Source organism: Grammomys surdaster, unplaced genomic scaffold, assembly GCF_004785775.1.
Source record: "Grammomys surdaster isolate TR1022 unplaced genomic scaffold, NIH_TR_1.0 194, whole genome shotgun sequence".
Lineage (NCBI taxonomy): Eukaryota > Metazoa > Chordata > Mammalia > Rodentia > Muridae > Grammomys > Grammomys surdaster.
In genome coordinates, this window is record NW_021604639.1 from 1,760,041 (window position 1) to 1,776,411 (window position 16,371).

Consider the following 16,371-nt stretch of genomic DNA (forward strand, 5'->3'; position numbering starts at 1 on the left):
TCTCTCTCTCTCTCTCTCTCTCTCTCTCTCTCTCTCTCTCTCTCTCTGTGTGTGTGTGTGTGTGTGTGTGTGTGTGTAGAATTATATAATGAAGACCTGGAAGATAGCAATAACCACACCTAACATGGTAGGTCACACAGCACTAATATAATCCAATGTAAGTCTAAATTAATCACTGTTGCCCCAGCAGATAAGAGGTGAAGAATCAGAGTAACCACTAGAAGTCAGATCGCCTGTTGGTACTCAGGTTTGTAAACTTGTTCTTAGAAATTCTCCCAGATGTTTACAATGCATGCTGAAAACAGTTCAGGTTGGGAATATGGGGATTTTGTTCATTTGAGTAGCTGTAGTTCAGTTTATCAGTAAGAAGTAGTTTACAGTAAATTAGCAGGGCTTTCCATACGCACAAGGTAAACTGGAGTAACAAGACTCCATGATTTCTCTTGTAAACGGGAAGGAACCATTCACTTGGTTCCCTCCACCTTGTCCCATAGTATAGGACATACCGCTCCCTTATGCATTTGGCAGGATTTACCTATTATCAGAATGCATTTCAATGAGCATATAACTCCTCTTTAGCATCTAACTTATTCCCAGGAAGTAAAAGATGCATGTACCCATGTGACATAACTCCTGTAAGCTAAGCCCTTGCTACCTGGAGTGGCTCAAAACAGGTCCCCAGGCACCTTAGAAACAATTTACAGATGTTAGTCAGCAGTGAAGGACCTTCGACAGAGGGACCTTTTAAAATGCATGTTATCACACTTTCTGTGAGTCCCTATGTACATCACTCCTGCTGTGTCTGGAAAACACTGTTTCTTTGGAATTATCCACCACCTCTGGCTCTTACTATCTTTCATCTCTTCTTCCACATAGATCTCTGAGTATTGAGGGGACGGGTGTGATAAAGACATTCCATTTAGGACTCAATGCTCCAAAGTCTCCTCATTGTCCAGCTGAAGGTCTCCACTTTAATACCTATCAATAGCAAGAAGCTTAGCCAGACAAAACCCCAGCAGGGAGAAGTAGGCACAAAGTCCCACCCCTGACCAAGCAGCCATTTGCAATTGATACCTACTGGGAGAGGCAACAGCAGTTTTGTCCAGTGGAATGAGGCTGGCTTTAGCAACACACTCCAGGGCAAGCCTCATGCTCAGGAGTAGTTGACCAACACAAAATACTCTTCAGGTTTTTGTTTTTTTTTAATATGCTCTTTTCTTTATTTTGTTATAGTTACATGTTTTTCTTTTAGTCTTTCTTTTTCCCCCATTTCCTTCCTTCCTTCCTTCCTTCCTTCCTTCCTTCCTTCCTTCCTTCCTTCCTTCTTTCCTTTTGTTCTGTCTTTTTTCTTTCTTTCTTTCCTAGAGAGGTGTAATTCATCCCAGTGTTTGCTCAGATCTTTAGACTGAAGTCAAGCTTGTGTCCCTGTAACAGTCCCAAGTGGGAACTTCACATAATGGAGATTAAAAGGACAGAGGACTCAGGCCACCGAGATGGCTCAGATACTAGTTAGCTTTTATAGTGCTGAGGGTAAAATACAAACTACTGGAGGAGAAAAGACTGGCCTGACAAACTATGCCCTCTGGTGCAACAGAGACACATACATCATCGAAGTTTCCAATGATATTTAAATCCCACTCTACAAGATGAAACCCATACCAGGTCCCATTAGCAGGCGGAGAACCTATGGCCAGACAAGTCACAGGCCTTAAGGGAAAACCTAGCTACTATGTGCTGCTGAATAGACACAGCATTAAACAGACTCCTAATGGCTTACCACAACCCTCATCTGAAAAGCTTCTATTTTCAGTCAATGGTATTTACATAGAGACCCACAGATGATCATTTGGTAGAGAGCAAGACTTCAGAATACTCGGCACTAAAGAAAGTATATCTGCCCTCCCCTGATCCACTGCCCCATCCAAGGTTCAAGGATCACTGTAGAAACAGGGATGGAGAGAGTATAAGCTGAGGCAGTGGATGACTACAAGGTAACAGCTTCTTCTGGACAGAGCAGGGCAGCTGCACTCATTAATTCAGAGTATTTGCAGCAGCAGACTAAACCCTGTGCAAGCCCAAACCAGACTAAATCCCAGCATGGAGGGAAGAGTTGGGCACATAATCCTGCCTCTCAATGCAGAGCTACCAGCAACTGTTAGCTGTGGGAAGACAGGGATGCAGTTTTCTTTAAGAGCGTAGCTCCTGTTAAATCAACCAAATACCCCAAGCAGCACAAACTGGTCTTGAGGAGGAGGGATACAAAGCCGAATGGGGGTGGATCTAGGAAGAGTTAGGCAAAGAAAGTGAATACGATCCAAATGCACTGTACAAAACTCTCAAAGAACTAATAACATTTTAAATGAAAAAGTCCTTTTAAAAAAAGTACAAAGTAGGGAGTGATCACTAGACCTGGTTTTGGATTGGCTGTTTTTCACATTTCAGAGTTTGTTGTTGCTTGTCTGTGTTCCTCCACCTTCAGACTTTTCAAAGTTGGTTCAGTACCACTATCCCAGCTAAGTCTTTTATAAACAAATATTATTTATTTAACATATATATGAGTACACTGTAACTGTCTTCAGACACACCAGAGGAGGGCATCAGATGCCATTACAGATGGTTGTGAGCCACCATGTGGTTGCTGAGAATTGAACTCAGGACCTCTAGGAAGAACAGTCAGTGTTCCTAATTGCTGAGCCATCTCTCCAGCCCCAGTCAAAGCAACCAAAGCACACTGTAAGGTTCCATGCCTGTTCTGGGATGCCTTGTGAACAGATCACATTAGAACAAAAATGGCAAAGATTACATTTCAAAAATTTCTCAGCATGGTTATCTGGCAAATGTGTAAAAAGATGCCACCTCACTAAACATTTTGTCCTGCTCATTCTTTGCAGTGGTCCAGATCATACAAGAGGCAAACATCCAGCTAATTTTGCATTTCATATGCAAAGAGTTCACAAGTCATTCCTAGAAACATATCTGCTAACATTTTATTTTCCTGATAAATGCATTTCCCTGGGGGCAGGTATAGGGATATAGCAGTAACGAGAATGAGTGACAGGCAGCCTTGTGTTCTGGGCCTTTGTTTCCCTGGGGAAAGGACTTAAATGAACTTGCTGGGCAGCTAGAGGAAACCACCTGTTTTAGGTTATTGCAAAGTGAGCTCTTCTACTGAAGAGAAGGATGGCCACATAGGAAGTGTTGCCGTCAGGTCTAGGTGGGGCAATATTTGTGATGTAAAACTCCCAAGCATCTTCCTGTGGGGATAAATTTTGTTAAAGTTCAATTTTTAAAACTCGTATTCTGAAAAATAAATAAAATGAATGCAGTAAATTTCTGTTTTCTTTGAAGCCAGGCTTAACATGAGTGGAAGCATTGTACTCAAAGAAAAAAGTCAGTTACAGTCCAGTACCTCCCAGGCCCCCACAACAGGTTTGACAGCAGCCTCTATAGAGTCGGCAGCTTCCGGTTCAGTGACTGTGAATGCCTCAGTCAATATCTGCTCCGGACCGTGTTGCTGAGCACAGCACAAAGAACACAGGAATTTTTTCCAAGAAGCTGCCGCTCAGGCTCCGTGAATGTACGCTGTAATTAGGGCCCGCTTTCTCTGCAATTGAAGAACGGATTCAATATTTCAGTCATTAGAAATACTGCAAAGCTGAGAAGTATTACACCTTTTGAACACAACCTGTTCTGGGCTTATTTCTTAATATAAAGAAAAATGTGTGCTGGCTGTTCAGAATGCATGCTGCATACCCATTACGATTTCTAAAGCTTAGGCGATGACCTCCATCATATATTCAAGCCAATGGTGGGACTGACAGTGAAGGTCAGTGGTAAACAGATCCTGAAGGTGTTAAACTTTCCTACTTATTTTGAAAAACTACAACCAAACACTTAGACCTTTTTTTTAAACTGAGATGACAGACAATGAAGACTCTTGGGAATGGTGTGAACATAGCTGAAAGACCCTGTAGACTACAATGTGTGACGCTAATTACAGCAGAGAATGGGGGAGGCTCGAGAGGGCTGTTATCTATACCCGGCATGGCACAGGTAGCATCTGGGGTCTCCACGTACTTTGGATGTTGATGTTACTCCTCTGTGCCCTCACTGTTAAAAGTTGCTGTAGAAATAGTACACAGTGCACATCAGTTTGCTCCAATAAAACTGCACTTAGAAACACAGACAGTGGACCAGGCTTGGCTCAGGTGCCACATACTAATTTAGGTGGTTGTTCCCAGCAGAAGTCTGGTAAGAAGACATCCAAGTAGGAAGACATTAAGTGAGGAAGCAAGCATGAATATCTAAAGAAAAAAAGGTTCCAGGAAAATAAACACTGGAAAGTAGTTAATAAGGCTTGAATTGTATTGGACATTCAGAGGAAGTGCTGGCTGTTTATGTACGTTTCAATGCAGTCTTGTCAAAAGTAATTAGGTGTGTCACACCTGTGGCTGGATATGCAAACTGTCCCACAAGCGTCACACATTCTACAGCAGTGCACACAGATGTCTAGATTTTAACTCCAAAGCCTGAACATGTATGTAGCTTCTGTAATACTTCTCCAGAGCGTCATGCATTCATCTTAGCATGTTGCAGGAGTCAGGTGTTGATAGAATTAGTTAGGTAAAACCCAGGCCTGCAAAGTGTGTGGTATTCATTTTTACTAACAGAGCAAAGCAGCATGGGCAAGGAATGTTGACCCCAATCCCTGAACTAAAATACAGGTGTAACCTACTCCAAAAGCTGTATGTGTCCATATGGTTAGATGTCTATAAGCTTAAAATGGGGCTAATTATAAAACCTCCATCATAGGCTTCGGCTAAATATCACAGTAGATAATTATAGAGTCTTAAAACTGTGCTTAACATACAGTAAGTCATCAGCATTAGTTTCGGTTGTTATTATGTATTGTTTCCAACTGTTTCTTTTGTGCCTTATCCATGAAATTCTAGTATTTGTAATATTTGTTCCCAACTACAATATATATGCAAATACACAGATGTATCAATACCCATGAGAAGGAGTGGGTGCTGATACTTCTGGGAGATGCTAAGATGAACACATGATGACCTGGAGAAGTGTTATAAAAGTCACATAAATGTTCAGGCTTTTGAACTAAAAAAATTTTTATAGCTAGAAAACTTAGACATCAATGTGCACCACTATAGAATGACTATATATACAATATATGTGTGCATATAATATATACAAATTATATATACAACTAGTAACATACATATATATGTGTGTGTGTGTGTGTGTGTATCCCAGTTGCAAGGAGACAACAGATCTCTACAATAGTAGCTGGTTTACTATCAAGGGAGCAGCCTGGCTATGGGACGCATTTACCACTGTAACAGGAACTCTTTAATAGAAACTTAGCAAGCAAGCGTTCTGGATCTTTCACTCCTGAGTGTGCCAGCTTTGTTGGAATGAGGAAACATATTCTAACAAAGTGAAACAAACGAAAAGGAAAAGCAAACAGGAAAAAGTTATGGCAGCAGCCTAAACAACAGCGGTCCATTCTCATCTCTAAATAACCAATTACTTAGAAGCTATAGGGTTTACAGCATAGACTCAGTCTCATGTAATCAAAGAAACACACAGTAGTTGGCTTGAGAGATGTAATTACAATCTAGTTTTTTTTTTTTTTATCTTTTCTGTGTGACGGTAGAGGTATTTGTGTTGCTACAATACTCAATGTAATCTGATGTCAGTGCACTTTACCAGTCTCAGTGTCATCTATGGTAGACCAAAATACTGGAGGGTATATATTTTTTTTAAAAAAAAATGCTGTCATTTCTTCATTTTAAATTATCCTACCAAAATATTCTAAATCATTTATGCCCCAAATTTAAGACTTTGCTAATTCTCCATATCTTAGTCAAGAATTCCCTCGGACTAAATAAAATGAAAGCACTAGTTTGCATACGCACCCATTGTAAGGGGCCAGGCTGAAAGCTTCTGGTGAGGGAGCATCACATGCACTTGCAGTAAACATGGTTAGCACTAACAAGACACTGAGTTCAGTGGCGACAGCAGACTCAGTAGCAGTCCTGATCACTCACCTACAATCTCTTTCTCTAAATATTTACCATAATAGAGCATCTTCCCTTGTACTTTTTCTCTCTCTGGGAAGTAATGAATGCAATCATTCTCCAAACTTGCTGCTCACCTTCTTCTCTCAAGCCCAAAGAAGGCTGTGTAATCAATCACAAGGGCAAAACCCTCCTTGTCCCAGTATACTCTGTTTCAACGCTGGTGTTAATGCTCCTCCCTGTACTCCTCTCTGAGCAGCGGAAGGCAGGCTACTTCCTGTGGAAGGCTAGTTCCACTACCTCAGAGTAATTGCAGTGAGTTGGGCAGCCCCCATGTAAACCACCCTGACTCAAGGAAAAGAACCAGGAGAGTGCCCATTTCTCATTGACCATAAAGATAAAAGGAATTAGTCAAGTGGAGAGTGACACACAGCAGTGTCTGCATACTGGCTGGAGATGCAGCCTAGCGAGGTGCCATTCTCATCCACTGCACAATGCGAGTACTGGATTCAGTTCCACAGCAAGAAGATCAGATCACTGGGGCCTGAATTATTGCAATGGATTAGTAACTAAGGACTCAGCTTTGGAAAATGAATTGCAGATCTCAGTAGAAAGCTACAGGAGAATCCAAAATCTAATTCATACTGGTCCATGAATGAGAAAAACTTGGCTCAAAGAGTTTTTACATACAGAATAGACATCAACACACCCTGGGAACCCGACATGAATGTGAATGAAAATCATACTAGAATTTATCATTTGAGTTTCTAAAAATACACCATGCCGACTTTTGAAATGAAACATGATCACATAAGTTCCAGCACTTAAAACATAGACACACTCAAGATGCACACTCAAGATGCGAACAATCAGATGTACACACACTCAAAATGTGCACAAACTCAAAACACAGTAGCACATTCTTCATGACTATTAAAAAAAAACACTTGAAAATCTGAGTGTATTCTGGAGGTGCAAGATATAACTGAACAACAATCTCCATTTTTAAAGAAGTTTTAAAAACCAGTAGTATGTAGTCTAAAGGGCTTTATTAAGGTCCACAGAATAGAACAGTGCAACCACAGGGTTATACAGCCCTGGTGTAAACAACTCAAGCCAGGAAACAGGGAGAGGACTGGACATTGCAGCATGTGTCCAGGTTCAGGTTTAACACTCATGCACCAGATAGACTCAGTAATATGCTACTTGGATTTTGGTGATTTTTCTAAAACAGTGTTTAACTATATACAGAACAGGGGATTACTACAGTTTGAGAAAGAGACATTCCAGCTGTCAATTGGAGACAAGCCCTGGTGAATTCATTCAGAACAACTCAGAAGATGAGGAAAGAACTCTCATATTCAATGTTTAAGAAACTATTTGAATGACATAAATATGATGCAGCCATTGTCCATTTCAGAGAGCAGTTTGATGTGACAACCTAGAGAGATGACACCTACGGCATGACCTTCTTAATCTACCTTCATGATTTTGGGCTAAAAGAAATATCAACAAACCCTAATATTATTTCTAGTACTGTATTTTAGTCTATTTAAATTTCTATCTTTGAGCTGCTCAACCATAAACTATGGACAACAATGTGCAAGCAAGGAGGGTAAGCTAAAGGCATTTCATGTAACAAACCCAGTTTTTAAACATAGGCTGACATATTTCCGTACATATTTATAAGGCTTCTGGGTTATTATTGGGCTATAATTGCAGTTGTTCTAACACCTAATAAGCCACGGTTGGAAAAACAAAAGCAGGTTAATTTGTGATTTCCTCTACTCATTCAGAGGCAAATTAAGTGTCAAACAGCTAATACAGAACATATTTCATTTTATGAGATTTTAATTTAATTCTGCACCATATCATTGATGCCTTAATATAGGGTGGTTTATCTAAAAAGAGGGGCAATTTATAAATCTTTTCAATAGAATCTCTAATGATGGAATATGATAGCATAATTACCGCCGTGCCTGCCATCCTTCCGAACACTGGTCTGTTGGCATTTCCATCAACACATGCCCTTGCTTTTCAGAGACTTATAATTTAGTTTCTAAAGTTGGCACCAGAAGAACAATTGTGTTTACAAAACAATGAGAATATCTCCAAGTTTTATCTTCCTGTAATTAAAATATTCACTCTAAAAGCTTACTAAGCTCACTTGATTTCATCTTCTAGAAGACAATTATACAGCAAGCATTTTGGAATTCAAATTCTGGTTAAGATACATTTTATGTTTTACAGTTAATACTGGGAAGGTTTTGGTAGAGGGGCCACATTTACTATCAATACCCTCACAATCACAGGTGTGTTCATACCTTGACAGAAGGGGTACAGACAGCTGGGTCATTTCTGAGCGAGACCAGAAGAAATCTGGTACCCTTATACATTAACTATAAGCATTTATTTAGAGACCCAAGCTTTGAAGAGTACATACATAAGGTTATTTTATTGAGCTCTTCCTCAAGCAGATAGCTTTGTTTTAGTGAAGTGTAGGGCCTTCACATCAGGAGGCACTTGCCAGGACCTACAGTACAAGTGTGTTGCAAGCCTAAGGCATCCTGATAACTCAACCATTACTTCAAAGGTTGGAGAAGCCTAGCTATCCACTGAGGACCATCTACACATCTATCTGTTCATATGCTGAGCACTTTCCCCACATACAATTCCTAACAAATTACCAAGCAAGAAGAATACAATGGGAAGACAGCACAATGCTACAAAGAAGATGTGGCTTGCTCTCACTTCTTAGAGCCCATGTCATAATCTCAGTCAGAGCCACCCAGGAATCTACTATGGCAAGCTGATGTGAACAATCCCAGGAAACTGCAGACATGAGGTGCCATGTTTCACACCCACAGACACAACATTCTCTCAGAGTCCTCAAGGACTTATTCTCTTGAAACGCAGAATTGTCAACCTGCCTTACATCATAACTCCTTGATAATTATACATGTAGGCTGCACAAGAACAATTTAGTCAATTACTACTTAAGTATCTTAAAACTTGGCTGAAAAAGTAGAAAGCACTGGGAAGCTTAGAAACCTCAGCTCAAAGTCATAGCTGAAGCAAAACCCATGGCTGACTCTCTGCTCCTCCACACATGACTTACCTTATCTTTAACACTGTTTTTGCTATGAACCCAGGCAGAGTCTAGACCATACAACAGGGATTGTGGGAGGCTTTGTTGTTCCTATAACTCTAGGACCAATAGGTGCAGTTTTTAATTGGTAACTTCCTATTTGAATTTATTTACAAGATGAACTATAATACACCCAGAGGAAAGAGTTCAGCATATTATTTGAGCTTAGTTTTTAAAAAATCTCTAGAGCATGATTTTTGAAAAAGTGAAAAACTTTCAGATTCCATAAAACATCTGGTTTAAATTATTTCATCAGAAAGACTGAGAGAAATTAGCTATCTTTGTCTCTAAAGTCTTGTGTGATCTAGATACAGGCTAGAACATCAAAGATCCCTGTGGTCCTATCCATACCATAAAGGTTCTACAAGACCAGGTGAGTCACAGCTTATCTTGCAAACTCAGGAAGGAATGCACTCTGTGTAGTAGAACTTCCTTTGGCCCTTTTGCGTTATGTGAGTAGCTTCTCCAGGCTTCAGAACCCTGTAAATACTTGCTTGTACTCTAGTAGAAGTAAGAAGAGGAATAAGTCACAAAATTCTGCATTCTCCCTCTGTAAATACCCACTTCTCCTCCAATGCTTACAGAAGTTCTCAATGCAGATTTATTACTCACCTCCAGGGCAAATCTAAACTGAAATTACAATTCAGTAATGGGAGATGGATCTAAAAATTGGTTGGTAAAATATTATATGTGTACTTGGGCATGCAGTTAGGACTGTTAATATCAATTAATTCTGTTCACAGAGGAGGACTTGTTTTAAAACAACTTCATTTTTCTTCAGCATACCATATAATTACACAGCTGTAACTAATAGTCAGAGAGATGCAATCTAGCATCTATATAACCAGCATTATTCTTCAAAGTATTATTTGTGCTTTTCTAACTTCTCCATCTCAGAAGGAAAGGTGATTATTACATATGACTACATGTGTACCAAGGCCATTAGCAGGGAACAGCCCCTTCCAGGGAGTGCATCCAATTATTATACTATACGACAGTTTTCTCAAATTTACTGCAGAAGAATACTCTGTTAGTGTATAAATCAATGATTCTTTTTCTTTCCCTTCAAAACAAAATGAGATAATATTTATTTCTATAAGACTTTCTTTTTCCTTTTATACTAAATACATTTTATCACACATCCTTTTCTTTTATCTTATGTGAAACCATGTGCTCAATCACATTTGCCATTTTGTTTGGGTGACATTCCCATCAATCAAGTGACTGTTGCTATACGGACCAAGGGGACTCTGAAAATCTTCCATAAACATTTCATTTAGATCCACTATAATACTTGGTCAGAACTTACATGTAACAAAAATTTTAGCATGTAGAACTTCAAACCTAAATCACAACCAAGCACATATTGTAAGTAGTATACTTCCATTAAGGTTTAACTTTAATGCTTTAATTTTAAGTTTATAACTCACATCTCTTTGCCTCTCAACAGCAAAATATTCAGAAAATAGTGGCCAGCTAAACCATATGGCAAGCATCCTCAGAAAGCACAGGGTCTGATTCAATACATCTAGGAGCAGATAGAGCTTTGCTATGTCTTAAGAGTAAATCTTAACACTGCTATCACACCTTCAAAGCCCAGAAGACATGCATTAACAAAGAGTCTTGAAGCATTAACGCCAGAGTTTAGGTCCATTTCATTAATGGGTAACATTTTAATACTTACACATGTAATGGAGGAATAGGAGATGGATCATAATGGTAACGGCCCTCATGATGTCTGGCATCAATTGGTACAGGAGGATGGAAAGCAGGGAAAAGATGAGGAGGGTCTGAAAAGGAAAGAAAGTACACCTTATATAAAATGAATACTTTGAGAAGGCATTTCAACTGAAGGCAACTTTACTATACCAAATATCTTTTAAGAATTTCAAGAACCGAGACCAAAGAAATGGATCAATGATCAAAAACACTTGCTGCTTTTGCAGAGGGACCTGAGTTTGATTCCTAACAACCATGCCCAGTGGCTCAAAACCACTCGTAACTGCAGCTCCAAAGGGATCTAACATCTTTGTCTGGCTTCCATGGGAACCTACAGTTCCTGTCTGCTCTTCCGCACATCTTGTCCATCAGATCCTGTGTGTGTGTTACTTTTACAGAATCTTCTTACCCAAAATTACTTGTACCTTCAAACCTAAAAAATGATTTTTAAAAAATATGTTGCTCTGCTACATAAAAGTGAACAGAACTTTAATGGTTTTTATAGCTACAAGTATAACTGATATTTAGTACAAATGTTTTGTCCAAGTTCCAAGGAATAAAATAAGGCAGCGTGAAACCTGTACATTTGTCACCAGTGCTAAGTGATACTATAGTAAATTATGTCAGGAGATAATTCTTAAATAGTGCCCTTGAGTACTGACAGTCAAGTGTCACAGCAAAGCATTCCTGGGGACTGATATGCACAGCAAGCAAACTTTAGAACAGTACCCAGTTACTTCAAGGATTCTGAACATTATAATTAGCAGACTTAAAGGCAAGTCAAACAAAAGCTTGCTAAGCAGGTTTTGGGCATCCAGAGCAGTCACTGGGAGTCACAAGCCTGGTAACAATGTCTGGGAAACTGCACAAGCACACCAGGCAAGTGTGTGAACTGTATCCCCCAAGGCAGCAATGATGCACCCCAACTGAGAACACAAATCCATAAATGTAAGTGGACCTAGGTGACTATTACAGTTACAAATTCAGAAGAATCTCATTTTCTTCCCTCTACAGCCATCAATTTCCCAATTTTTCTTCAGTTTTCCTTCTTTTAGAAGGTAAGCTATGCTTCACTCCCCCCACCACACCCCCAAGTTTTTCCCTCCAAGCCTTCCTTTAAAGATCTAAGCATACTTAGGACAAAAAGGTATGAAGGAAAAAATATGAGTATGCACTGACTAAATACAGGTGGCCCATCAAGGAGAGACACAAAATTGCATTTTCATTAGTATTCCTCAATGTTCTAAATCTAGAAAAATAGCACAAGAGGTCTGTGAAAGTGAGCAATGCTTCTTACTCAGTGAACACTTGTGGTTGTTGTAATATCAGGTAAGGAGGGAGTTAACAGTAGAGAAGCAGAGAAGGAATTAATTTGGTATTATCAAATCAGTGTCACTGTGGCATCACAAGGAAATGCATCCAGTGGAGTTACCTAATCACTTGTCACACCTCACACAATGCATAAGTACACATGAAAAACTACTGCAATTTAAGTTTAAAAATCGGCACTCAAAGGATGTAAGCCAATTCTCCTGTAACGGCTTGCTAAGTGTGAGTTTCAGGTAGAAGTTTATTCAGTCATGTGGCAAATTCAATGTTACACTTAACTCAGTAATCCTGAGATGAAAAGCAACCCTACAGGAAAACCAAATGTTCCTAATAGAAAAAGCAAAATATCCTATTTTATTTAACCAGTTTTGATGAAAGTTATCTTATCCATACTCCTTAAAACAACATAAAACTAATGAAACAGTCTTTGAGACTAGTTATAAAGTCAGCCAAATTCTCACTGAATGTATCTGAACTTTAAATTAAAAAAAAAATCCACATCAATCACGCTCAACTCTAATGTAAGGGGAGATGATCATCAAATATGGACAGTACCCCCTTCCCACACCAAAACAAGCTTGGCTCTGCAGCACCCAGCTCCTCGTGCCTGTCATCTTTCTTGGGAATCAAAGAAGCACATTTAATAGAACTATATGTAAATCAAGCAACTGTAAAGAGAAGTCCACTTTTGAAGAACGTCCCACATGGCCCTGTCTCAAGTGATCCTGTGACAACTGTGTGAGAGTTGGAAGATAAGAGCTTTACTTCCTTCCATTTTGGTTCCTGACTGTACAGTTAATATCCATCCACCAGATAAGCAGATGGCAAGTGCCGTGCCGTGGCATTCAGTGAAGTCGTCACGTTTGGTTTACAGCATTTCCTAAGTTTGGAAGTTAATTCTACATACAACTTGTAGCACTGTTATACAAAGTGTTATGGTCAAGGAAATTTACAAATTCTTAATTCTAGAACTGGGTCTAAATAAGGGACAGAAAATTAATAGATGTTATGTTATATAACTAAAGAACAATTGGTTTTAGTTTGCTGTTTTCCCATTCATATGCTTCTCTACTGATTAAATTTCAACAGGATTTTCTGGACTGTTGAAGCACATGTGAACAATTGTATCTTTTACTGGTTATGATTCATGGAAATCATCCCTCTTATGCCACATTTTTTGGGGAACTACCAAACACAATCCTCTTTTGATTCAAGGCATGCTTGTCATACCCTGAAGTGATAAAGAATAAAATGCAGGACAAGCAGTCCTCTAACATGTGTGGCCTCACACGGGAGTGATCCCAAGAGCCCTTAGAGGACTATCCCAGCCCACAAAGGCCTGCCTCACCTTGCATCTTGGTTCCTTGTTTCTAGGCATCGGCAGCATATTCCATCACAGACCCAAAAAGGTCCCTGTTGCCAGCAGCCATCATAATCTGCCACCTCAAGGTTTATTTTTCACACATGAGCAGTGCAGCTGGGGCACATCATAACTCAGTGTATGTGTTTTATGTTACAGCACCATAGCCATCTTTTGCCCCAGGACGTGACAAAACACTCCATGATGACTTCTCCAAAGTCAGGCAAAAACTGCTGAAGCAGAAGGAAGTGCCACTAAACCTGGCTACCTCCTATTTATCATACAATTTCCTGACTGATGGTTCCACAAACCAGCTGCTAAGTGCTGTGTACTCTACTGTCAGGAAACTAACGCGCTAAATGGAAGACAGGGAGAATAATGTGCAGACCTGGTAGAATCAATTTTACTGAGGGAATTAAAATTCCAGCAGGTAGGGGTGGGTCTGCAGAGACACGGTAAGCAGTGGACTATGCACAAGCATGGCTGCAAAGATGATTTATTACAGACTTACAAAAGGTTTGACTGTGATGCCAGAGGCCTCTGATACGAAACCGAGATTTGAAAGGTGTGTCCTAGCAGAGCCCTTAGTGTGTAAAAGTCTTTCAACCTTATGAATATGTAACTGGCTTGATACGTCTTTAAATAGAAATGCATAATAAAAATATTTGAGCTGGGTAGAGTTGTCAGTATTCAGCTTCACGCTGCCTGTCATCATGCCAAGTATTAGGGGGTTCATTAGAAATGAGAGGCGTTGAGTTTTGGGTTCCCTCACAACAGCATGGGTTGATCATAAAACCTATGGCCAGGGAATATCCAAAGACATGTGGAGATTGATCTTTAGTTACAGCCTTCTCCCAGGAAATAGTTTTAGTATCCTCGGGCTATAAGATCTCTTGGATGCCATCCTGGGAAATTGTCTTTTAAGGTTTCAAATTTACATACAAAAATTGTAGATTAAAAAAGGAGAGATCAAAGTCAACTCAGTTAGTGCCCTGAAGGAGTAATTCGCCAAATGATGTCAGAGCGCCCTGATTGCCCAGGAGGCAGTAGATGAGAAATCAACAGAAGTAAACTTCCAGGTGCACAAGTCCTCCTGGTTGATTTGGGTATCAACATAGTCTGGCCTGGAGACAGTATCAAGACCAGAGGTAGCAATGTTGAACTTGATCTTAGTCACCTTGTACCTGCTGTCAGTAAACAGACCAGGAAAAGGATGCATGGCTTCTGTTCTGAAATCCACTGGGCAAAATTCAATACAAACCCCTCTCCTTATATAAAATGAGGTCTCAAGTTTGGGAGGAGCAGAAAAAGAGGGAAGGAAAAACCAAAGCAGTGGCAAGACATTGCCCTATAAACTGACAGGGGGAGGCACCCTAGACATTACAATAGCCTCTCAAACTTGGAACATTTTCAGTAATCACCTCTTCCAGTAGCTTGATGAAGACATTGAGTAACTGAGACCTGAGAAGTCTCCAGATCCAGACTGATTCACTAACTCAGACTCTTGCTACTCTTGCCTTTGAATACATGGCACCCAGGGGGAAGTGATCTGGCCCCTCAGGAGATATTCCAGACATGTTACCACAAGCCTTCAGTAAGATAGTCTTTGGTTCTCCTTGGTCTGCAGAGATGAATTTAAGGATTCCTACTGTACATGGACAGAATGGACCTGTTCTGTATCCCTGTGGAACTTCATGCCCACCAAGATCTTGTTCTTAAATGCATGCTGTCAAGAGTTTGAAACCTCTTAAGAGTAATGAATATGTATCATCCTGTTACGATATTTGACATACCTGTTGTTAAATCACAAAGTACTTTATCAAAACTGTATACAGTGCAGAAAACATGCATCAATTTTTTTACGTATGGAAATCTACTTGATTTCCACTCTAAACATCAGCGCACATTGGTTAGGAATAGCGTGAGAGTGCGGCTGCGGCACACAGGAGGGCACCTCTAGCGTTAGTAAATCTACAGGGAGGAGAGACTTGCTAAGGTAAACACAATGGGTGAAATCAACCCGAAACCTACCAAACTATACTAATCATTTAATTTTCTAACTTGAAGTTACAAAATGAGGTCATATGTAGATTCATACTGAAGGTTGACCAGCAAAACCAAAACTAAATACAACACCTTCTATTTCTAAAACTCAGTAACTTTACTTTTGGCAAATATCTCAATTTCTGACTGGGCTTATTAACATCCAAGAATATTTCCAAGCTGCTCAAATGCCCAACCTTCACTGCTTCTTCTGTGCAAATATGTACACAATCTATGCAGTTAATTTAACTGATACGCTAGATATCACTGCTATAACCACAGCACTCTCTCCATGCTACCATTCACACCCTTTGAAGCATTCAAACTCATGCTATGCCTTTTTATTTTTTGGTTATTTTATTTATCTACTTTTCAAATGTTATCCCCCTTCCCAGTTTCCCTTCGGCAAACCTTCCATCCCATACCCCATCCCTTGACTCTATGAGGGTGCTCCCCCATCCAACTACCCACTCCCGCCTCACCGCCCTAGCATCCCTCTACACTGGGGCATCGAGCCTCCATAGGACCAAGGGCCTCCCTTCCCATTGATCCCAGACAAAGCCAACCTCTTCTACATATGTAGCTGGAGCCATGGATCTCTACATGTGTACTCTCTGGTTGGTGGTTTAGGCCCTGGGAGCTCTGGGTGTCCAGTTAGTTGATATTGTTGTTCTTCTTACGGGGTGGGTTGCAATCCCCTTCAGTCCTTCCACTAACTCTTCCATTGGGGTCCC

General features: G+C 40.1%; 1 protein-coding gene across 1 annotated transcript in view; it reads right to left on the minus strand.

The window, feature by feature from the left end:
- The window catches only part of Gli3 (GLI family zinc finger 3), a 269,599-nt gene that overhangs the window by 108,306 nt on the left and 144,922 nt on the right, over positions 1–16,371 (minus strand). The window contains exon 4 of the mRNA XM_028769905.1: positions 10,871–10,976. Coding sequence (XP_028625738.1) covers positions 10,871–10,976 — 106 coding nt within the window. The remainder of the gene's footprint in view (positions 1–10,870; positions 10,977–16,371) is intronic.